Source organism: Leptodactylus fuscus, chromosome 1 (genome assembly GCF_031893055.1).
Source record: "Leptodactylus fuscus isolate aLepFus1 chromosome 1, aLepFus1.hap2, whole genome shotgun sequence".
Classification (NCBI taxonomy): domain Eukaryota; kingdom Metazoa; phylum Chordata; class Amphibia; order Anura; family Leptodactylidae; genus Leptodactylus; species Leptodactylus fuscus.
The window spans coordinates 302,625,229-302,649,870 of NC_134265.1; the positions used below are offsets into that span (position 1 = coordinate 302,625,229).

The 24,642-nt window shown below is 38.2% G+C and overlaps 1 protein-coding gene across 19 annotated transcripts in view; it reads left to right on the forward strand.

Annotated features, from left to right (window-relative positions):
* Nucleotides 1-24,642, forward strand: part of TENM3 (teneurin transmembrane protein 3) — a 949,896-nt gene that overhangs the window by 887,560 nt on the left and 37,694 nt on the right. For all 19 annotated transcript variants that reach the window (XM_075258516.1, XM_075258530.1, XM_075258522.1 and 16 more), the window contains 3 exons: nt 18,507-18,739; nt 20,035-20,189; nt 21,113-21,987. In XM_075258516.1, the coding sequence (XP_075114617.1) occupies nt 18,507-18,739; nt 20,035-20,189; nt 21,113-21,987 (1,263 nt within the window). The remainder of the gene's footprint in view (nt 1-18,506; nt 18,740-20,034; nt 20,190-21,112; nt 21,988-24,642) is intronic.

A 24,642-nucleotide genomic window follows, 5' to 3' on the forward strand; every position in this document is an offset into this window, starting at 1 on the left:
TTGGCACCCAAGGCAAAGATCTATACTGCTTTGTGTTAGACCCATCTGCATAAAAATGAAGCAATCACATGGTACGGCTTATATTTTAGCTTCTGTGTACTTTTTAGGCTTATATTTCCTTAATAGAGTTCAAAAAAATCTAATAATATTCTGGGCTAAGGGACTGCAGGTGCTGAATGAATAAAGACTCCATAGCCATTGAGTGCTGGCCTTATGCCATTCAAAGGGCTGTCCAGTCCTGAAAAAACTTATTCACGGACTATAAAAACTTCTTCTACCTTTTATATACCGTACTATAGCTCAGATTTACTATTGTGGTTGTTACTAGATTCTGGTGTAAATGTGGATCATCTAGATGTGGAGCATCTAGTTTTAACTAGAATTTTTCCAACTTGTTAGGCATGTGGGTGTGGCTTCCCAGAAAACTGGGTGTGGCTTAAAATGCCAAAAACCACTAAAAAATTGTCAACATTTTGGCTTAAAATAGGAAAACTAATAGGTGGTATGAACATAGACTCGACAGTCTAAAGATTTACCAGATTTATTGTCCAAAAGTAAGACATTTCTGGCACTCAAAAGTTGACTTCCAAATGTGATCAATTTATTGTGTCCACAATCATAAGCATCCACCCAAAATCATTTTGGTCCCATGGACCTTCATCAGTATATCGGATGTAAGGAGGTAAAAAGGAGCAGAGTAGAAACCATATGGAATATTCTGATGATGAAGCCAAAAACAGGCATATTTTTAGACTGCCTATTTCTATCCTCGTTCAAATCTACGTTTGGTATTCTGTTTGAGGAGTCCACTTGCAGACCCCTTGGACAGAAACCTATATTCATGAAAAATTGGTTAGCTAAGAAACCACACGGACCCCATAGACTATAAAGGAGTCCGTGTGTTTTCTGTGTGGAATACTGCAATCAGCACTTTTCTCTCTGCATGATTCGTGTGGACACCACATGGAAAACACACGGATCCATTATAGTCTATGGGGTCCATGTGGTTTCTTAGATAACCGCTTTTTAATGCATATATGTTTCCGTTTAGGGGTCACCAAGCAGACTCCCCAAGCGGAATACCGAATGCAGATGTGAACCAGGCCTAATTTTACACTGTCTAACTATTAGTAAATCTAGGTCAATGTCTGAAACCACATATTAGCCTAGTCTATTCACAAATGTCGGTTTGCTACAGAATATCCAGTGTAGGAAACTGCTTTGTACTAAACATATCAAAATCAAAAATTAGGACAAAACAGGACTGGCTGTATACTGTATATATTTCATCCTCTGGATACAAACAAGAATATTCCACTGAATAGCATAAAGCAGAGATACTAAAAAGTGAGACATAAATCATCTTAGAAAAGTTCGTACAGTTTCATTAAACAGAAATTGAAGAAGTTTTTCATCCCGATAAAACGTTTTATTTTAATGTGGGTTAAAATAGAAAAAAAAAGTTGTACTTAGTTTTGAAATCCCTGAATGGTCCCTTACTCTTCCCCATCTTTGTTACTGTGGTAGGAGTTCCAGAAAGCCTGGATATTTTTTTAGGCTTTAACGATGGTACAAGTAATAGTTACCAGATTTTTGGAAATGGGTTATTGATCGAGGATTTTTGCCTTCCTCTGGACCAACCATAATGTATGATATGTCTTTTGTCAGCTTTACAACCTATGTTACTTCTATATGTATGCTATATATATATTTCTTCTCCATTTGAAGCTATATCACTGTACACCTATACAGTGATACACATTGCAATTCAGTTAGAGGAACATGTCGGGGGTATCTCCCAATATATACCTCCAAGGTAGGCATAACATGGGAGGTGAACTTGGCCTAATTTGCTTTAAAAGGGGTTTTACTAAGCCGAATGGGGAACGACTTTAGTGTCCCATAATTTGGCGATTACTTTATTCATATAGCTAAACTTACTAAATGCTCCTGTTATGTATTCAGACTTCATGCATGAACAATAGGTCGCAGAGATCCCAAATATTGAAATATATCAAGAATATAGAAATATCTAGGCATATGTTTTAAATGGTGAGAAATGAAATTTCATCGCATTTAAGTAAGTATTGTCCACTACGACAATTCATGGAAAGAATATCTTGCCTTGTAGAATCCCCCAATATGTTAGGAAAGCTACAGCTCCTTGGCATACTGAGCACTGCAGCCTATATACTGCTATTCAGATCTATGCATGTGATTTTTGTTATTTGTATACCTGAACAATTAGAAAGACGGAATGTGCGGCCTCCTAAATTCCTATTGATGCGGTCCTCTATCATCCTAATAAATGGAACAATACTGTATGTTCGTCATAATGCTCCTTAGAAACAGCATACCTTGTCTGTGTTGTTTCTAAGCCAGCAAAATCAAAAAAGATGCTTTCTGCAATTGCTCTAAAGGGAGCCAGATCAGATGAAAAATTTCTGCAACTTAATTACCTTTGCTGCTTTGATAGAAAAAAAAAAAAAAAACCTCGATGCTGTGTGTGTTTCTTCATTCATCTGTTGGGCTTAGTAGACTATAGATAGGGATCTCTAATTTTTTCCATTAATTTCTTACAACACAGGCTGCCAAATAGTCTTTCAGCAATGAAAATTGAGAAGGGGATTTGACTTCTCGCATAATGATTATGGCAGAGTTAAATCTGTATGCTGGAGGCGGATAGAACTGTAACAAAGATCGTTATCAGTTTGGCACACCGCGTCCCGTTCTTAGCGAATCCGTCTTGTATTTGAGTGAGGAGAGGAGTGAGTGCTTTCTGAGATCTGAATGTTAAGAAATCTATTTAAATAGAAAGACTTCAAAGGAGCTGGTAAAGTTCGTTCCACTTCAATGCGCTCGCATTTAGAACATGTTTTTACTTTGATTTATAGAAAATTGTGTGTACTTGTTTGCATTTTAGAGATTTTTTAATGTTCGTTTCATCTCTATTAATGACGAATATAAGGCACTGTAAAGGTATTAATCATAGGGCCTAGCTGCATGGCGGACTGACTGGTATACGGGCTCACGCCACAGTGGATGACATTATTTTTCAGATAGGACAGACATTTTTTCCACTGTTTTCAATAACATGCCCATAAACTTTTATTACCTAAACATATACCAAAAGAAGCTATAAAGATGGATTATAAAATTAAAACAAAGAATGAATTCCTGCATCTGAGCTGGATGTGTTTCTCAAAGATAGTTTTATAGCAATTCCATTAAGACATTACAAAATTGGTTTTCCAGGATCACAAAATTGATGGCCTAGTCTTAGGATAGGCATCAATATCAGATAGATGGTAACACGTACACACTGTCGCAGCACATGATGTGTTTGCCGATATATTTTCAACCACTCAATCTTTCACTCACTTTGTACTAGTTGAGCATAAATCACACCCAAATACAGAACCTCCCCCCTTCCTGGTGTACGGTACCCTACCTAACACACTCACTGGTCTCCAGTAGTCAGACACTTAACCACAATTGTAAAAGGCATTGGATCCAAAGCGCATACAGGGACTAACACTGAAGTATAAACTTCCATACATAAAGGTCAAAAAGGGTTCAGTGCTTACAACAAATACAAGAGACAAAAATAAAATGTCATAAAAACAACAAACACTTAAGACACTTTAGAGAGACACATGTCCATTGTATGAAGTTTGCATGAGCCAGGTATATTGTAGGTGTCATACAGGATATGCCACGCACTCTTTAGGATTTTTGGGGTACTTGCAAGAGGGTATCCATCACCAATAGAGATGAGCAAACAGTAAAATGTTCAATATTCGATATTCGTTTCGAGTAGCCGCTCAATATTCGACTACTCAAATCAAATATCGAATCCTATTATAGTCTGTGGGGGGAATATGCTCCTTTCAGGGGTAGGCAACATTCAATCAAATTATACTTACCAAGTCCACGAGTGAGGGTCGGGCTGGATCCTCCGAGAAGTCTTCTCCGCGCAGTGTCCCCGTGGCATCTTCCGGCTCTGAATTCACTCTGCCAGGCATTGGGCCTGGGCAGAGCCGACTGCGCATGTCCGCACTACAAGAAAATGGCCACTTACAGTCAAAGCGACCATTTTCTTGTAGCGCGGGCATGCGCAGTCAGCTCTGCCCAGGCCCGATGCCTGGCAGAGTGAATTCAGAGCCAGAAGACGCCGCGGGGAAGCTGCACGGAGAAGACTTCTAAAGGTAGGAGAAGAACCAGCGTTGATTGGCCGACTGTATAGCATTCGGCCAATCAATGCTGGTTCTGCATCAAACTTTTCCATTCGAATAGCGAGTGGTACTCGATCAAATACTAATCGCTCATCTCTAAGCACCAATATGTTTCATAAGAGAGCTACACCACTTGTCAATGATTCATTGACAATTTATTTATGGTTAATACAGACAAATAAATACCATTGACGCTACATTTACACACTCTTGTGCCAATTCCATTTCTTTCTATTTACGAATAATTAATAAACAGTGAATGCATCATTGCTGATTGCTTTGGATTATTTGGAATATGTAGGTGTCAGAAGACACCTCCTCCTCTTTTCCTAGATAAACATGAAGATTTTTGTTTCTATGTAATAGGAGTTTCTGGACAATTCAAAGATTCTCTACAAAACTACACTTTTATTACGGGTGGGAGTGGGTCTTAGCAACCCCACCACTCAGCCAAGCCCTTCATGGTTTAGAGAGGTCCTTATACCAGAATGTCATCTTATGACAGAGTAGGATGTTGAAGTTTTGCTCCAGCAACAAGTAGGTTTAGTTCTAAACCAAATGTCACAACGTCTTCAGACAGCTGATCTCTATGGTTGGTGTGAGTCAGACCTCTTCCCATCTGCTATTGATGACTGACCCTAAGGAGAAGTCATCAATATTAAGATCTTGGAAAAGGCCATACATTGAAGAATTGAGAGCTTGCTGAAAATCAGATTGTAGATTTCCCAGTTGTCCTGTGAATTCTTTATATTATGTTAAGTGGCCATCTACAATATATGTTTAGTCAATAACACACTCTCACCCTAGCTATCTCTACCTGTAACATTCATAGAGTTGTATGGAGCAGCATTATACAATCTTTGTCATCCATTTCCAATATTGAGAGGGAATCTTTATGGAGCAGACTGGGTTCTATAGGGATTAATGGGGACCTTGGAAGTTGGATTCCCAATACCTTTTATCACCTACTCAGTGGATATGGGGTAAATGTTTCTGCATATAAGACATTGATTATAAGTAGATGTTAAATATAAAACATCTTCAGATACGGGTTATGTCACTTATTTTGCTGTAGCCTTAAGAAAGCAAACAAAACTTCTCAACTGTGCTTCTGCATATAAGTTAATGGCATATATGTTACTTTAACATTTGCCCCAAAATGCCCCTGTTAAAGATTGCAAACAATGGGCTTGACATCACTTAGGCCTGTAATGGGCACCTATAAAGAGATTAAAGCTTTCTTACAGTGATAATGGCATTTCCAGTAATATATCGCCGCGACTTTTCAAAGCCAAGGAAAGAGCATGATATCTTGCCAGTGGTAAAGGAGAATCTTATCACAGAAGGGATTAAATAAAGATTGCATAAACACCTACATCTGGTTCCCATAGCAACCGTGAAGGTTTCAAAAAGATTTCTACTCTTCTAATGGATGTATTACAATAGTTGTCAGTCATCGAAACTCCACTTTTATTCTCTTAAGTGTGCATCCATATTTTAAATGGCTTTCACCCCCCTCTCCTGAAAAGTTTAATGTCTCTTTTTTCCATCAACCTTTTGTTGGGCGTCATAAGCGGCATTTTCCTGCTTTTCAAAGATCTCCATATTTATAGATCTGTTTCAAAACTGAATCAGTCAATATGTCAATCTCTGCTTTTACTACATGAAAGAGTTTATTGCAGATTATTTGCAAATTAAAATATCACTTAAAGAGCAATTGTACACATAAAGTGTTTGTAATTGGATGAAATCGCCATCTACGTATATACATAAACTTATGGAACCATGATGCTTTGCAGCAAGACGTCAAGACTTCTCCTAGAAGAGACATTTCATTCAGGACCTAGATTGAGTGTCTCAGGCTGAATTTTGCTAATAAAGTTGGGCTATTGCAGTCATCAATGGTCATAGAAACTGCATCCAATCTAATACCATCATGTCCGACTTGGATCAGATTGTTTCAGTGCAATTGTGTTTTCTCCATTATGGCTGGAATCAACGACCTTCAGCATTCGCAGTAAAACCACAACTCCCAGCAAGTACACTGTCTTAGCTGTTCAAGTAATTCCCACAGAAGTCAATGGAACATCTTGGAAGTTGTAGTTTTACAATAGCTTGTGCCAAAGGTTACTGATCCCTGCATTGTGGGAATCAAACTAGATTTTATTTTGGTAGAATTTTAACAATTGCTCTATTTCTACATGAGTAAAATATGGCTGCAGGTAAATGCTAACGTAAAGAGTCTGCGCCCTAATGCAAAATCTGTGACAGGGCTCCTACCTTTCATGTGTTATTACAAAACTGGTGCCTACTTATGTCGCAGGGAGACTTTTTGCTCCTCTAGTTCCACAAACTGTTAGAAACTCTACCCTAGCTAAGCCCCTGACAGTAATAGAAGAGGCTGTCCATTTTAGGGAACCCATTTCAAGTACCCTACTAAGTTGTTTAATGGGATTCGCTCATCCAGGTTTATGTAACAGCCAGAGCATAATCGGGAAAGACCCAACATACCCATGCTTTACAGTAAAAGCTGTGTTGCTATAGGGGAATTAAACATTTGCTGTATTGTGCTTTAAGAGATTGCAACTGAGTACTGGGGGAGTCTAAGCAGAGTGATACCCTGGGACAAGCTTATAGGAGACTTTCTACAAAAAATTGGGTCATACAAGGCAGATCGGTTTTTTTTTGTTGTGTTTTTTTCAAAGTTATTAAGTCTTTGTAAACCCAAATTAAACAGTCCCAAGCAGATCAATGCATTAAACACCGCAACTAATAACCGAATGTTGACACCTTATGATAACAGACACTGGTAAATGTGCTGGATTTATTACACTAGATTATTTGCTAGTCAATGCCTCTCGAAAAGTGAAAAGACAGTACCTGCTAGAGTCATCTTCCAGCATCCTCTTTAGCAGTGAATATGACACAATTGAAATATTGCATTAACTTCTGCATTCATATATTTCCTTTGTTCAGAAACAATATTTAATTATTTCCTTTTATCTGAAATAATAAAAGCAGCGTGTATTTTGCTTGAAATGGCAGTGATAAATGATCAGGAGGCGATTTCAACAGAATTCGAGATTTTATGTAATCTGATAAAAGTAACCCTGTCTGATGGGCCAAGAACATCTTAAAGGGAAGCTCCATTTTTGGCTACTTCTTTTATCTCAGGAAAATATGAGGATTCTCTGCTAGTCCAATTGGCCCATGCAACCTGCTGCAAAGTAAGACTATTCAAATAATTTTTTGGCATCCATTTAACGGGTGCAAAAAAAAAAGAAAAGGATGCAAAGAGTTGCAAGTGGATGTCCATACGTTTACCTAGATATCAATGTTAAAAAAACAAAACAAAAAAAAAAACAACGGATACAATGTTGTCCTTTTTTTTTATAGACCTATATTATGTATTTGTGTCCTTCAAAAAAATCGACAGCAACAGATTTTTTTTTCAATATTGATATATATGTAAATGGGTGGCTTTCCGTTTTTCCATCCTTAAACAGATGTAAAAACTTGATCTGAATAGTCTTAGAATGCTTTCAAAAATAAAAGTGTTAATAGGTTATTTTTGTCAAAAAAAAAATGCAAAGTGAGTTAACAAAATAGGTATCTAAATCACATCAATATTTGCAGTGACTGCTCTTTGCAGCATCAGTTCTTCTAGGAACACTTGTACAAAGGTTTTGAAGGAGCTTGGCCGGGAGGTTGTTCCAAACATCTTGGAGAATGAAACACACACTCTGCATGTAGGCTTTCTCAAATCCTTCTCTCTCTTCATGTAATCCCAGACGGACTCTATGATCAAATCAGCGCTCTGTGGCCTTATCATCAGTTCTCCATAGGGCAGTCACACTAAATATTGATTAGATTGAATACAATTTTATTAATTGACAAAACTATACTAAAAAGCATTCTTAGATTGCAACATTTTTTCCACATCTGCCTAAAACTCAGTCAGTGTCCAATTCATCAAGTCTGTTGATGGCCAAACCAGATTGATAAGGTGCTTCCCTGGGCCTATGATGAAGGCCTATGTAGACAGAATAGTTTTGAAGTCTAAACCCCTGAATATTAGATTGAATGCAGTAAATGTAAAGTTACCCTGTAGATCATGCATGGATCATGACTCGATGAAAGTTAGACTCATAGAGGATATGTGCTGGAATAAATATTGCAGGATCACTGGACACCTAGTCAGTAAATCTGCCTGGTTATTGGACTTAGAGTTTTTTTTCACATATTCCCTGATCTGTCAGCTGAGTTATAGGGTCTTGGCAGCAGTGTTAATAAGTGACAGCAATCCTTATCATCCACGGCTAGTTAAACCATTTGAGGGATTGTGAAGCTTAAATTATCCTGCGTGTTATCTATCGCTATTTAATTGTTATATGACACTGACAAGCTATGCAAGAGTTCACAGTAAAATTTACTAACAAAATCAATAGAGGAATACAAAGCCGTATCTAGGGATGAGATACAGACATTGCAATGTGAAGGTTGGAATGAAGCGTACAAATAGCAAACGTGTCATTTATTTTAGGGATTAAATGGAAAAACGGACACTTATATGTGTGCTACTTATTAACCCTAAAACTGAATGGACATTATATAGAGGAATGTCTTAAGACTGAAATGACAGTGCTGTCATGGAAATATAGACCTTTATTGAGCCTGATCACCCACTAGAGTCAGATGATGTCCACAATACTTTTCTCTTGTCGAGGTTATTAAAAGGTAATACCCTATTACAACAGTTGTAAGATATAGTATAGGTTACTCTATCTACTGTTTGTAAGAGACCTGGGAATAGTCTATGGACACCCGCAGACCCCATAGTCTATAATGGAGCCTGCTGGATTTCCGCCAAAAATGCAGGTCTTTCACCTCAGCCTATTCTAAGAAGAAAGGGTACGAAGTCTTGTACTGTTACTCAAACGCTAGTGTGAACCTAGCATAAGATGCCAGTACATATTAGACCAGTGATGGCAGAAGCTACCATTTGTTATGGGACCAGCCAACTACAGAACTGTGCAAAAGTTTTAAACTGTTATGTCAAAATGTGAAGTCAATAAAAAAAAGTATAAATCCTATCAATATTTGGTGTGAGCACCCTTTGGAGGAGGAGTCCTGGAAGTGATGATACGGCCCCCACAGAGCCCTGATCCTAACATCATCCAGTCTGTTGGGGATTATATGAAGAGACAGAAGGGTTTTTGAGCAAGCCTACATCCACAGAAGATCTGTGCTTAGTCCTCCAAGATGTTTGGAACAACCTCCCTGCCAAGTTCCACCAACTGTCTGCAAGTACCAATAAGAATTGATACTGTTTTAAATGCAAAGGTTGGTCACACCAAATATTGATATGGCTTAGATTTATCTTTTGTTTATTGACTTAATGTTTTTAATTAACATAAATAAACTATTAACACTTCTATTTTTGAAAACATTTTTTCTTGATATATTTTTTCCATACTTGCCTTAAACTTTTGCACATTGCTGTATATACTATGTACTGGTCCATCCCAACAGAGGTGTCAAACAGTGGTTTACTCCCCTCTCCCTCTCCGTTAACCGCATGCATAATAAATACATATATATATATATATATATATATATATATATATATATATATATATATATATATAACGTGCACTTATGCCTATTGTGATTTGGTAGAAAGAGAGTGATACATAAATGGTAGCCAGCTAATTTTGTACTTTTTTCTTCCCATAGTATAGAAAATATCATTTGTAGCTACCGTTTCAGGAAATTCTGAAGTTATAAATGACTGCTCCTTATGGGAGGACTCATTTCATGCCCAATAGTTGGAGGCAAAGTATGCCCTTGGGGCTGGGTAACAGCATCAAGCAGTTTGTGAATAGACAGGGGCAGTGATGCAGGTAATAGGAGGATAAGGAGGAGTTGGCAGATATAGCGCTGCCTGTAAGAAAATGTTTGCTTGAAAATATAGCAATTTCCCAACCGTATGTGGCTTGTGACTGTATTGTGCCATATTAAACTAGGAATAACGGGCTCAAATTCTTATACATGTAGTGTGAATAATGAAATACCTTCATGTCTGAACTATTATATTTATATTCAACTGGCCATGCCAAAAAGAGACTATATACTGTATATATATATATATATATATATATATATATATATATATATATATAGTCATATGTTTTGTATAAACATGCTTTGTACAGCAAGGTATGTAAACATGTGAAAATTTGCAATGAGCTGGCCCACATATTTCAATCATAGACATAAGTGACAGCCTGGTAATGAGCTGTTCACGTGTTTGTACATCACATGATCATGGATTGTACATCACATGATCGTGGACTGTATATCACATGACCACAGATTTTACATTACATGACCACGGACTGTACATCACATGACCATGGACTGTACAGACTGTACATCACTTAACCATGGACTGCACATCACATGACCATGGACCATGACCATGGACTGTATATCACATTACCATGGACTGTACATAATATAGCCACAGACTATATATCACATGACCACGGACTGCACGTCACATCACCACGGACTATACATCACATGAACACAAACTACACATCACATGACTGCAAACTACACATCACACGATCACAAACTACATATCATATGACCACGAAATGTACATCACATGACCATGGACTGATTTTTATCCACTGGAAATGAGCAGCATGAAGAAATCTGTGAGGGCTTGATACAGAAAGTATATTGGAAAATTATAGAACTTTGCACTATTATCTCTCATATTAATCTGAAACTGGACAACCCCTTTCATTACAGTCAATCATTTGCCACTTTTCCATTCACATTACAGTGCTTCTTTAGCCTGGCAGTTTCGTCTGGTATTTTGGTGGCCAGATTGTTTATATGACTGGTGATTAGATGACTGATCAGCCACAATTTGGCCAATCATAATCCCATGTGTACAGCCACCGTTAGCCAACCAGAAGTGAAAGTAAAGGTCACATGACACATTTACCTGCATCCGGTGGGAATACCGATCCCTTATTTCCTCTTCCTTTCCGTGGAGCCATTTGGTAGGTACAATTGTACTAGAGAGCAGTATAAATAATTCTAAGGGGATAAATAATTAGAAACGTCCCGCTGCTAGGTTCCCTTTAACTGAATATAGGCTAAAACAATGCAGAAGAAAAAGATGAGAATAATAGTAGCCAGACTTTCACTTGCACACGATTATTCTTGCAGCAATTTAATGCTAAAAAATGTGCTTGTTTTGCTAATTGTTTTAGATAAAGCCCCATGTTGTTTTTGCCTATTAATGAACAATTTTAATAAGCATTTGCAGCATGCCGGCTCCTAGCAGGGATTTGAGTGCCTCTGTAAAGATTTCTTAATAATAATGCTGCACTTAAGTATCCCGGTAAACGGGGGAATATCAAAGCACTTTGCATCTTTATGTAGTCTCACATAGCATGATTAGTAACCAAATATAATTGGTCATGTTTATGTCCATTAGAGGCGCAGAACTTTAAACCTGCTGCGCCAGGCTTTGCCCCCTTGACCTTTTTTGTTTTGTTAAGGATTTTAGAGCAGCCATTTTACGATGTTAGGCAAGTGCTGCTTAGTCAACAAAGTAAAAGCTGTAGTTTTTTTTTTTTTTTACTACCGATGCTCCATTTACAATCTGGGGTAAGTGATTTTAACAGTATAGTTTGAGGCTTAAAGGGATCTTTAATATAACTCTAGCAAAAGTCTCAAAATGTGCATTTACTTCCGCAACCTAATTTTTTCTTCAGATACTGTTTTAATTCTCTCAGCCGTATACCCAGACACAGAAATAAGGTAATCACCATTGAGCTGCACATGAGGAGAGAGGAGAGGAAGGGATTAAAGGACAAATATTGATTCAAGCTAATGTCTAGAATAGGTTGCCATAATGGATTCTTTACAGATATGGACATGAGTAGTAAATCTTGGCTGCTGCGCTGAAGTTTTGTTAAAATCTTAAAAACAAGCATAACAAACCCTGCTGAGTAAGTCTGCCATAAACCTAATCTTCACTGCTTCATTTCCTGTATTAGATGTATTAGAGACTCACTAACATTTTGTTTTTCATCACATTTATAACTAGCCCAGACATTAGATTTTTAATATTATACTATAAAACAGCCGTGGATGGGTTAATGTCCCTATAGCACTGACAGTGTTAGGGCGGGTTTACATCTGCGCCTTGGTCTCCGCTTTCAGGTTTCCGTCTTCTGCCAACAGGAGAGTGTCCACCTGTGAGCGTCCTTTGGTCTCCGCGGTGAAACCGTTTTTTTTTTTTAAAACTGGATACAAAGTCCTGCGTGTCCGACTTTGTGTCCGGTTAAAGAAAAGCGATTTCACTGCGGAGACCAGAAGACGCTCACAGGCGCTCATGAGTGTTTGGACAATTTGCAAACCCATTCAATTGAATGTGTTTGAAAAGTGACTGCTGGTTTCCGTCTCCTGTTCAGTTTCTTGGGCAGAAGACGGAAACCTGAAAGCAGAGACCATGGCGCAGATGTGAACCCACCCTTAATATTTAGTAAGAAAAATGCAATCATACCATAGAAAACAAGAATATTCCAACTTAGGCCTGGTTCACATCTGTGTTCAGTAGTCCGTTCGGGGAGTCCGCATGGGAACCTCCCGAACAGATGCATTAGCAAGTGCTGAGCAATGAAAGCACACGGACCCCACAGACTATAATGGGGCCCATGTGCTTTCTGCGCTCTGTTCGCACAAGTCAGGTGGAGAGAAAAGTACTTCATGAACTACTTTCCTCTCTGCATGACTCCTGTGGACACCGCACGGAAAACACTGTCCCCATTATAGTCTATGGTGTCCGTGTGCTTTCCTAAGTTCATCACTTGTTAATGTGTTCGGTATTCCATTCGAGGGGTTCCCATGCGGACTCCCCAAATGGAATATCGAATGCAGATGTGAACCAGGCCTTACATACTGTGCAAAGTTCTGAGTTTAGGTATTTAGGAAAAGTCTTAAATCCACATAAACTAGCAGTATAGATAGGATCCTTGTTATGGGACAACCCCTTTAAGACAGTTACAGAAGTAATGCAATGAGCGATACAGTAATAAGTTGCTATGCACTTCCTGTGCAGTTCATGCTCCTTTCTATATATGATTTAATGGATTTATTTAGAATCTCTTGAACCATTTCTCTCCCCGGTATTAGAAAATGCAAGTGCAGCCGACAAGCCGAACTTTATTATTTATCACCAGGCATATTGCTTACAGCATCCAGTATATATTAGAACTAAATTTCTCATCCCATCTTTCCTTGTTAATAGCGGGATTATTGCTTCCTGCTTTTGGTATGAAGAATGTGTTAATTTATTATAAATGTATTTATTTTTACTAAATCACATGTACTGTGTGAACAGATGTTTACAGCTCGCACAGAGATGCAGATTTATTTTAGTTTTGTATTTGTAAACTCATCACAAATGGAAGTAATTTTTCCGGTGTCCTTAGCAAAACGATAACTTTTATTTGTTCTGTAACTGCACAACATAGAAAAATAAACCGAGTAGAAGCGATGAGTCTTACGTGTTGAACCTCAGTATTAAGGCGCTCAGATTTGGCCGTTATATTGATGTTTTACTGAGCAATGTAATAAATATTTGTTGCTTTTTTCTGCTGTTTTTGATCTTTTCTTTCTTTGTAAAATTCCTTTTGCTCACATGAACTTGGAATATTGGGGCCACATTTAAATATCTTTAATGTAAAATGTATGATTAGAATATGATTTATAAGATATGAAGGCCTAGTAATATTTAATATTCTATTTAAATACTCGCAAGGTTGCTTAGGGAAAAACAAAAGGTCAATATTAAGGAAAATGTGATTAAATTACGCTGCTTTAAAAATCAAAGAGTCGCTGAAAAAGTCACATTAGAATGAAATAAGTTGCATCTTGTTCCATATTATTCGCAGGGTTTAAAGGAGACTTACCAGGAATTCATGAAAGGATCCTTAGTCCATAGTACAATAGAATAAAGCATTTTTTAGGCCGGGGCCCCACGGGACGGAAACACCGCGATTTGTCCCAGAGTTTTACAGTACGGGCAAAAGTGGATGGTATTCTAATGAATCTCATGCACGCCTTGCGGTAAATACCACTGTGCGGACACGCCACGATTTCTAAAACCGGCATGGTTTTGGAAATTGCAGCATGTCAATTATACCTACGGAAACGCCAGAATTTACCCCACACGTATAATTGTAACAGAGAGTCCACAGAGGAAAAACCTGTGAACTTTCAGTTTAAAGCACTGCGGGAAGAACCGCGATGTGTTCTCGCCACGTTTTTTCCCACAGAGCCGGGAAAACCAACATCCTGAGGGGCCTTAGCCTTAATGTCATGCTTGTAAACATAGGTGTGGTGACCCTGAGGTTGTGCTACTCTCTAGCGTCAGATTTACATACTAGAAATCTCTGTAACTGACCCAATAATGGTGCCCGTAGTAGGAGGGTGCCCGGTGCTGAACTCCTGCCATCCTTCTTTCCAGTGTACAGATGTTGGCATATTCCATTTGAATCTGATAACTCACAATAAAAGCCTTTGATAGAAATGGAAAAAAGTTGAGCTAGGACTCCATAATCTGCATCCGTGGACATATGTGGTCTTTGCTATTTGCAGGCAGCTTTTTGATGTGAAAAGCAATTTTCTCTATTTTGTACGTCTCTGCGTCTGTGAAAAATGGATGACACATTGATATCATTCATATATTTTCATGGTCCTGTAGACTTTGCATCCGAGTTGTATTAGCATCAGTGAAAAAGCACATAGAAATGAATGGGTAGGTATGACGTCCAAAAAATCAGGGATCAGTTGTTTTTAGCAGATGCTTTACAGAGATGAGAGCTGGAAGCAGATAGCAATGTTCTCTGGGTAGTGCCTGAGCCAAGTTACTGCAGCTCAGCTTCCATTGCCTTGTATAGGAGCTGAGCTGTAACACCTCAGCACAGCCACTACACAGTGAACAGAGCTATCTGCTACCAGCTATGTTTTCTGTATACTGGAATGTTCTGCTCTGATATTGAAGATATTGTTTGGATGAAAAATCCCTTTAAGGGAGCAATTGTACAATTATATAATAGATTGCCTCGGAAAGTTATGCCATATCTGAAACGCAGGTGTTCAGAGTGAGCACTGTATTTATAAAGCATATGGTTTCATTTTCTTAACAGTTGGGTAACTGGACAGAGCAGAGCTTTTTTCTATTATTAAAAAGCCCTTCTTGTTTTTACTTAGAAAGTTATTGTGTCCATGTTTGTAAACCTGTATGAGGTCATGCTCATACATGGTGGTTTACCAGTAATATGCTGAACATATGAAGGCGCTTTATTCGACAGCTCTGTAAATTTCTATTAAAAGACAGATGGTCACGCATTGGTTTTCTGTTTTTGTGCTTTTCACGATGAATCAATATCACTCCATGTTACTCCATAGTTCTGTACTTAAAGCTATTCAGGATTTCAACTTTAGTTTATTTCCTTGCGAACTTTATCGTCTCCGCTCTGAATCAATGGAAGTTTTAATTGTTTATCAATGCAATTCACTTTCTTCTTCCATTATGCAAATATAAGACCAACTGTCTTCCTGCCAGTGTGACATGTGGGTTACCATGCCCAAAGCTAATCTGAGTGCTGGCACCCTAAGGAAACAGCATGCCACTGCTTCCTGAAGATTGCCTAGCACTCCTAACAAGCTGTATGTAGATGGAGCCCTGCTTGACATGCCCGATCACAGCTGTTTAAAAAAACGTCTCCAGTATTCGCTGATTATTCTAAACTAATGGCGTATTTAGCCGGGGCCGCATGAATAAAGATGCATGTTTTAATGAAAATTGCACACCAGGATTAAATCTAAAGCAGAAGAAAAAGAACAATGTTAAATTACTCATAGAAAATGACTCACTTGAATGTGCGTTCTAGCAAATTAGTGACACTGATGTTTACTAAAAGGGCAATTCGAGAGCTGTCTGTCTGTTCACTATGCAGCATGTCTGCACCCAGCGCTTACAGTGCTCAGCAACACGAGGAACAAAAGCAAGGCATGCTCCTAGGAGCCGGCGCTGACACCAGCCAAGCAGATCCTTTCACTTTACTACCCTCTAATATCTGGGAACTAGTAAAAATCGCAGGTAGATGTCGGTGCTAATTAAGAAGAAGTAGAAAATTGGCACCTTCCAATTAGTGTAGTAAAAGCAGCCGAAGTGTAAAAATATTCCCTCACACATTCCGATAATTGAAATGTTTCAATGTTTCTAGTAATTGGGAAATAGAACGGAGGTCAAACTATCTATCTCTATCATTATCTATCTATATCTATATCTATATCTATCTATCTATCTATCTATCTATCTATCTATCTATCTATCTATCATTATCTCTCTATCTATCTATCTCTATCATTATATCTATCTATCTATCATTCTATCTATCTATCTATCTATCTATCATTATCTCTATATATATCTATCTATCATTATCTATCTATCTATCTATCTATCTATCTATCTATCTATCTATCTATCTATCATTATCTATCTATCTATCTATCTATCTATCTATCTATCTATATCATGATATCTATCTATCTATCATTCTATCTATCATTATCTCTATATCTATCTATCTCTATCATTATCTATCTATCTATCTATCTATCTATCTATCTATCTATCTATCTATCTATTATTATCTATCTCTATCTATCTATACCTATCTATTGCGCTCTCTCTTGATCATCTAACTATCTCTCTATCTCTCTATATACCTATCTATCTATCTATCTATCTATCTATCTATCTATCTATCATCTTTCTATCTATCTACCTACCTATTTATCTACCTATGTATCTAGCTATATGTCTACCTATTTATCTAATACTCTTTGTTCTATCTATTTATCTAGCCTCTATTGATCTGTCTATATATATAAATAAACAGTTGTAGCTGGATCAATTTGAATCTATTTGATATCTAGGTTTCTCTATCTATCTATCTATCTATCTATCTATCTATCTATCTATCTATCTATCCGCCTATTTCTATATCTGTCTGTCAGTCCTCTATATACTATATCTCATGTATTAATGTATATCACACCATGTATGTCTAGCAATAGATTTATCTAGGAAGCCTAGGAAGGAAAACATGTAGAAAATGCCTCATGGGCATCCTGAGTAAAAACTGCTTCTATAAGGATTTCCTAATCAGTAAATAACTTTCCCAAGGTCAAGATTTTGTCATGTCATCATGTTGGGATACAAACTCCGGTGCCTACATCATTTGTAAAACCTTCACAGTATTATTAATGTGTAGCTGTGACTAGTTCTGTGTGATTTGCCATGTACTAATAACTGTGGGCCCATGATTTTCCAGTCTGAGGGTCTACATAGCTCTTGTTTGAGGGGTCCATAGAATGTCATTTGCAATGGTTGAGCATTATCTAGAGACCATCTTCATAATAGCCCCAAAATTAACATGGATTTTTTTTATCTTGTCTATGTTTTTTTTTTTTTTTTTTGCTATTGAATGCATTAGGCAGTATAAACAAGGTAAAGTACATAAAATACAGCTGTATAAATCCCAGAGGATGTCTGTCAGACTACATTACAATGGGAAATACAGCTGAGGAATTGAACATTTTAGAGAACAGTTAGCACAATCTGTTCTAGTTGGATTCCCAGACACATTGAATGAAGTCTAACAATCCGATGAGTCCAACCTGCAGAGTTATGTTGAGTAATATTACAGTGTTTCATTTTCATTTGAAGATGTGTGGTAGAGGCACATCCAGGAACTTAAATGGTCACCAACGTCTCAATACAGAATCTAAAAAAACTTAGTGATATCAGAAAAATGCTTCTTTCTCCATTTATCCTTCTCTTCCCCAACTCTTCATTTATTGCAATCTCTGCTGAATCGAGCTTTTTCTCCCAAGAAAGGCACAGAAATGCATCTAGAGTTAAGTTTTCTATCTCACGCAAGAGCTTTATTCACTTTATTCACCTCACTGCTGTCTAACACTTAAAGGAGCAGACGGTTCGCCGACTAGCTCAAGAACAACTAACAGTTATAGAGAGAGCCTGTAGAGGGAGCAACTGATAGAAAATGCAGGATACAAGTGTATTCATATACTGCCTTTGTGTTTAATGTCAATTCTACTTTACATTTTACGATTCTCTATTTTTCTCTTTTTTTGTTTGTACAGTAGCAACTTAGCTCATCGCTATTACCTGGCCACTGATCCTGTAACGGGAGATCTGTATGTATCTGATGCAAACACCCGCAAAATATACCGTCCCAAGTCACTTACAGGAGCAAAAGATTTGATCAAGAATGCCGAAGTCATCGCTGGCACAGGGGAACAATGCACTCCTTTTGATGAGGCGAGGTGCGGAGAAGGGGGAAAGGCTGTTGAGGCAACACTCACCACTCCGAAAGGTCAGTGTCCTGCAATTCGGCACTTTATACAAAAAGTGTAGTATGTATGGCGGCCTCTTGATTCTCTCCAACAGCACGATCAGGTAGTTGGATTTCAACATGCCTGTTCCTCCTTTTGTATGCCAAGTGTTGACCCTAAAACACATTCAATGTAACAAACATCAAGGATAACCATAGGACAATGTTACAGTACCTTGGCACAGTGAAACCCTTGGGATTTAAAATATGTTGTCATTGATGTCATTATGCTCATTTTTTTCTAAGGCTCTGTTCACATGTTGTGTTATAGGGCAGAGATCACATATGACAGAGATCTGTATCAGTCCTTGACTTATAATGGATTATTTCAGGTTTTGTCATGGTTTTTGTCATTATACAAATTAGTGATGCGTGCTGCGCTGATTTTTTTTTTATACAGCAAATGTGTTATTATGAATTATGAATATGAATCTCTGACATTTGGCTTTTCAATACAAATGTGAAAAGAGCCTTAATTGTATCCATCTCTCAGGGTAAATTTACATCTCAGATTTGCCGGATGTGAATCTACTTATCATTTTATTTTACATACATACCGCCGATCTATTCGACAGAACTTTTCACATATTGTCATCACTCAGTATCCTAACAGGGCTCACAATCTATATTTACTATCAGTTTGTGTTTGGCATGTGGGAGTAACCTGGAAAAACCGAAGGAAACCCAAGCAAGCATAAGGAGAACATGCAGACACCTTGCAGACTCCTTGCACATGATGTTCTTGGTTTAAAACCACCATGCTTTTAGAAAGCTTAGTATCAAAAATATATGTCATTACAACTGTAGCAAAGGCATTTCCCTGAAGCTGGCCATACACATTAGATTGTTGTCAGCCCAACCCACCAATTTCAGCAGGAGCATCTGACCATCTAACGCATAGGGGGGCCTCTTAAATCTCTCCTAAAGGCATATTTAGAGGATAAAGGATGGGAGAATTACTACAGATTTCAGAATGATGTCCTTGGAGAGATCTGGCAATAAATTATTGTTCTCTACACACTTAGAACACATGCATAGCCAGGCAGTGCATGCATGTCTATGGGGGGGGGGGGTGAAAGAGGATTTGTAATGTGTTTGGGAGGTTTTGTGACAGCTTTCTGAATTACATGGCCTTCTTTACTGCAAGTGACATTTGCCATGTGTTTTTGTTTTTGTAAACATACGTAATCTTATCTCGTGGAATGCTTTACGTGTACGGACATTAACTAGTGAGCCGTAATATATGTGATCCTGAACTATTCTTTCCTTACATAAAGGGATTGCTGTGGATAAAAATGGATTAATCTACTTTGTGGATGGAAAGGTCATCAGAAAAGTAGATCAAAATGGAATCATATCAACATTACTTGGATCAAATGACTTGACCTCAGCACGGCCTCTGACCTGTGACACAAGCATGCATATCAGTGAGGTAAGGATATATTTTATGGTCTATATTTTGCAGTGAATTGATGGTCCAGTAAACAACAGTGTAAGCTGAGAATTTGCTTACGTGGCACTGGTTTCACATTTGCAGTGTTAAGTTTTGCTGTAAATAATATTATACCAAGTTCATGAACCCGTCGTCCGGTAGATATGTGCTGTTATCTCTTATCTTCTGAAAATGTAAAGGTTTCCAAGAGGAAATATGTATAACTGTAAGATTTAATAGAAATAAAGAGACAAAACATAACACAGTCCCTCCATTCTCAGGATGAGTGGGGTTTCCATGGGTCTACTGATCCTAACTTAACGTTATCACTTTATGAAATAGGAACCCCCTTAAGTAATGTCTGTTACAATTGGCAACCCAAAATAACTTCTAGACAATAGACATGGACAGTGCAGAATTAGGCCCGTTCACATCTGTGTTCGGGTTTCCATTCGCTTGGGGACCCCCGAACGGAAACCTATATGGATAAAAAAGTGGATACCTGGGAAACCCGCAGACCCCATAGACTATAATGGGGTCCAAGTGGTTTCTGCTTGGTTTCCACACAAAACATGCAGAGAGAAAAGTTCTGCACACAAGCACTTTTCTCTCCGCATGTTTTGTGCGGAAACCACACAGACCCCATTATAGTCTATGGGGTTCACGGGTTTCATTAGGTAACCACTTTTTATATGTATAGGTTTCCATTCGGGGGGGTCCCCAATTGGATTCCCTAAACAGAAACCCGAATGCAGATGTGAACCAGGCCTTACATAAATGTTTCCACCATAAAGATATGGTGGAAATATATGATTTCCAAGGAAAACATTTTTGTAATACTTGATATTTCTTCACTGGTTTGTAGATAATGTTTGTAACGCAATAAATGCACCTTATAACACTTGCCACTTTGTATTCAACAGGTAAGATTGGAATGGCCCACAGATTTGGCTATTAATCCTATGGACAACTCTATATATGTGCTTGACAACAACGTAGTATTACAAATCACTGAAAATCGTCAGGTCCGCATTGCTGCAGGGAGGCCAATGTACTGCCAAGTTCCAGGTGTGGAATACTCAGTAGGAAAATATGCAGTTCAAGCAATACTAGAATCTGCCACAGCTATAGCAGTATCCTATAGTGGAGTGTTGTACATCACAGAAACTGATGAAAAGAAGGTCAATCGTATTCGACAGGTTACTACTGATGGAGAGATTTCATTGGTAGCTGGTATACCATCTGAATGTGACTGCAAAAATGATGCCAACTGTGACTGCTACCAAAATGGAGATGGTTATGCAAAAGATGCCAAATTAAGTGCCCCATCATCACTTGCTGCCTCCCCAGATGGCACGTTGTATATTGCCGATCTGGGCAATATTAGAATCCGTGCTGTCTCCAAAAACAAGCCTGTGCTTAGTTCAATAAACTACTATGAAGTTGCTTCCCCGACTGATCAAGAACTTTATATTTTTGATGTCAATGGCACCCATCAATATACAATGAGCTTAATAACAGGAGACTATTTATACAACTTCAGCTACAGTAATGAGAATGACATTACAGCAGTCACTGACAGCAATGGAAACACCCTCCGCATCCGAAGGGATCCAAACCGCATGCCGGTGAGAATCGTTGCACCCGACAATCAAGTCATCTGGTTGACCATTGGTACCAATGGCTGTCTAAAGAGCATGACTGCCCAAGGACAAGAATTGGTATTATTTACCTATCATGGTAACAGTGGACTCCTTGCAACAAAAAGTGATGAAACCGGATGGACGACCTTCTTTGAGTGAGTAACACAATATTATTTTAGTATTTCTTCTATTATACCTTCATACATTCACAACATTGTATAGAAAGTCCATCTATACTTATATTTTTGAGTCTAAATATGTGAAATGATGAAAAGGAGTAACTTTTTTTCCCCCATATTTCTTCCCCTTATACATTTCTAATTTTCCTTTCTGCCTCCAAGTACAGTACGGTGCTCAGCTATATTTATTACCCCCATAGGCTTTGATTGGAACAGCAGCCATTACACGTGACTGCCACTCCATTCAGGTGACTGACATAAGACTCCCATTGTCATGATTTGTGGGGGTCTCGCAGCAGTCACACCTTAATCTTTTTTCCTGTGGATAGGTGATAAGTGATGATCTTGGGGCAATCACTTTAATTCATTATGAAGGCCCATCGATTTATGGTTCCTATTGATTCTCCTAGGTTACATGTCATAGGGAGCCCTCACTGGGAATACGTTTCTGTCGTGTAGGTGGAAGAGCAGGAGGAAATAACAAAGTTCTGTCTGTTTTAAACAAGTTATGATCCCAATTACTTTTACTAGAACTGACAAGTCAGTAGAGTTCAAAGGACCTCTTTAATGGAGGCAAACCACAACATTGCTTAAAATTGCTTAGAACAGAATTTTGTGATGCGGACAATCCTGTTGGAAAAGTACAAAGTAACCTGCACATCCTAATGTACTAGATAAAGTTCAATATAAAATTGACACTCCATTTACCCATAAGAGCGGCAGTGTTGGTCATATGGCAGGACAGGTGTATTATGAATGAATGGTTACGACATTGCTCATTTGCTATGGACAGTTATTGTTGTGGTTTTACCAATATGCAAGTTTTTTTTATTTATAAGGTTTTTCCTCCTTTCTAATTGGTAAGAAATGATTCTCTCTCTAGCGTGACAGTATTTAATCAATAAAATAATGACTCAATGGCATCAAACAGAAAGATGGGAGAAAACAGCGGCACCTTCTTAAATGATAATTTACTACTTTCTCTCTATCGGATTTCACAAGCAGAAAAAGCAACTCCATCCATGAAAATGACATAATTGGAAATAGCAGGGGGTTACCTAAACACATATGGCATTATAAACTGGAGGGGAATTGATTTTTGTGATTCACTGTCTGCTTACTTTACTATCGATAATAGGAAAGATGGAATTCCTTAATGACTGATATCTTTAACAAAACTAGGAATGGTATTTTTTGCTATAATCATTATTTTTACTCTGTTTTATTAAAAGAAAAATCTAAGATATATTGAACTCTCACTGTATAGTTCAGAGAATTGCACAGTGGAACCAGTTTTGTGTGGGGATTCAATTTTTACTTTTTTATGAATATTTCAGTTTGTAAAATTAGGATTGCTATTGTATATAGATCATTATTACATGTAAATCAGACCCGCGCCCCATAATCAGAAGTTGGGACCTAATGCAAAATGTGAGAAAGGTCCCCCAATTATCATATAGTTCATATTATTGGTCTCCATATATCAGGAAGAAGGACCTCTTCTGTTCTCTCCCCTTCCCAAATGGTTCAGTTACTAATAGTATGCAATAAGTCTATGCTGGCTTCAAATGAAATAATCTATCTCAGCATGTACTGACTTTATGTTGGGTTTGGGCTGGGCTTCTGCATATATAGAGCAGCCAATCTACAGAAGGAGATCATTAGAGTAAAGTATAGTGAGAGGTACAGCAGAAGACTAAGCATGTAGTGAATTTTACAATACTTCAAGTAAGTCATAGTTAGGGCTACATTATGCTATCATGGGAAAAAAATGACAAGCAGCAGATACTGAAGAAGCTAAACAGCGGTAGGGCTAAGGTCCCACATTACGGAAACTCTGCTAACTCCGCTTCGCCACGCCCCCTTCACTCCGTCCCTCCCCCTTCACTCTGCCCCGCCCCCTCCTTCAAATCCTGCCAAGGGCAAAAAACCATCTGCAAGGAGTTTGTATGTTCTCCCCGTTTTTGCATGGATTTCCATCCCATATTCCAAAAAGACATACTGATAGGGAAAAATGTACATTGTGAACTCTATGTGGGGCTCACAATCTACATTAAAAAAAAATCGCAACTAAATATGCAACAAAAAAGCTGTGTTTCCGCAACATGGGGCATCAGACTAAAAATGAAACACAGCCACCTGAATGACAGCCCTTTTAAAGGGAGTTAGTCTGTAGAAACCAGCATATCCACCCAGCCCTGCAGATGGATAGATAAACCTCACATGTATCAAATGGTGTTTTCTCTTTTTGAATTGGTACCTCTATGGTCAAGATATCACTGCAAATTAGCTGCTTGGTGCAAGAAGGATATTGTTGGATCAATGGCAACTAGAGATGAGCGAACAGTGTTCTATCGAACACATGTTCGATCGGATATCAGGGTGTTCGCCATGTTCGAATCGAATCGAACACCACGTGGTAAAGTGCGCCAAAATTCGATTCCCCTCCCACCTTCCCTGGCGCCTTTTTTGCACCAATAACAGCGCAGGGGAGGTGGGACAGGAACTACGACACTGGGGGCATTGAAAAAAATTGGAAAAAGTCATTGGCTGCCGAAATCAGGTGACCTCCATTTTAGACGAATAGTGGATTTCAAATCCGGGTCATATGAGAATGTGAACTTTGTGACT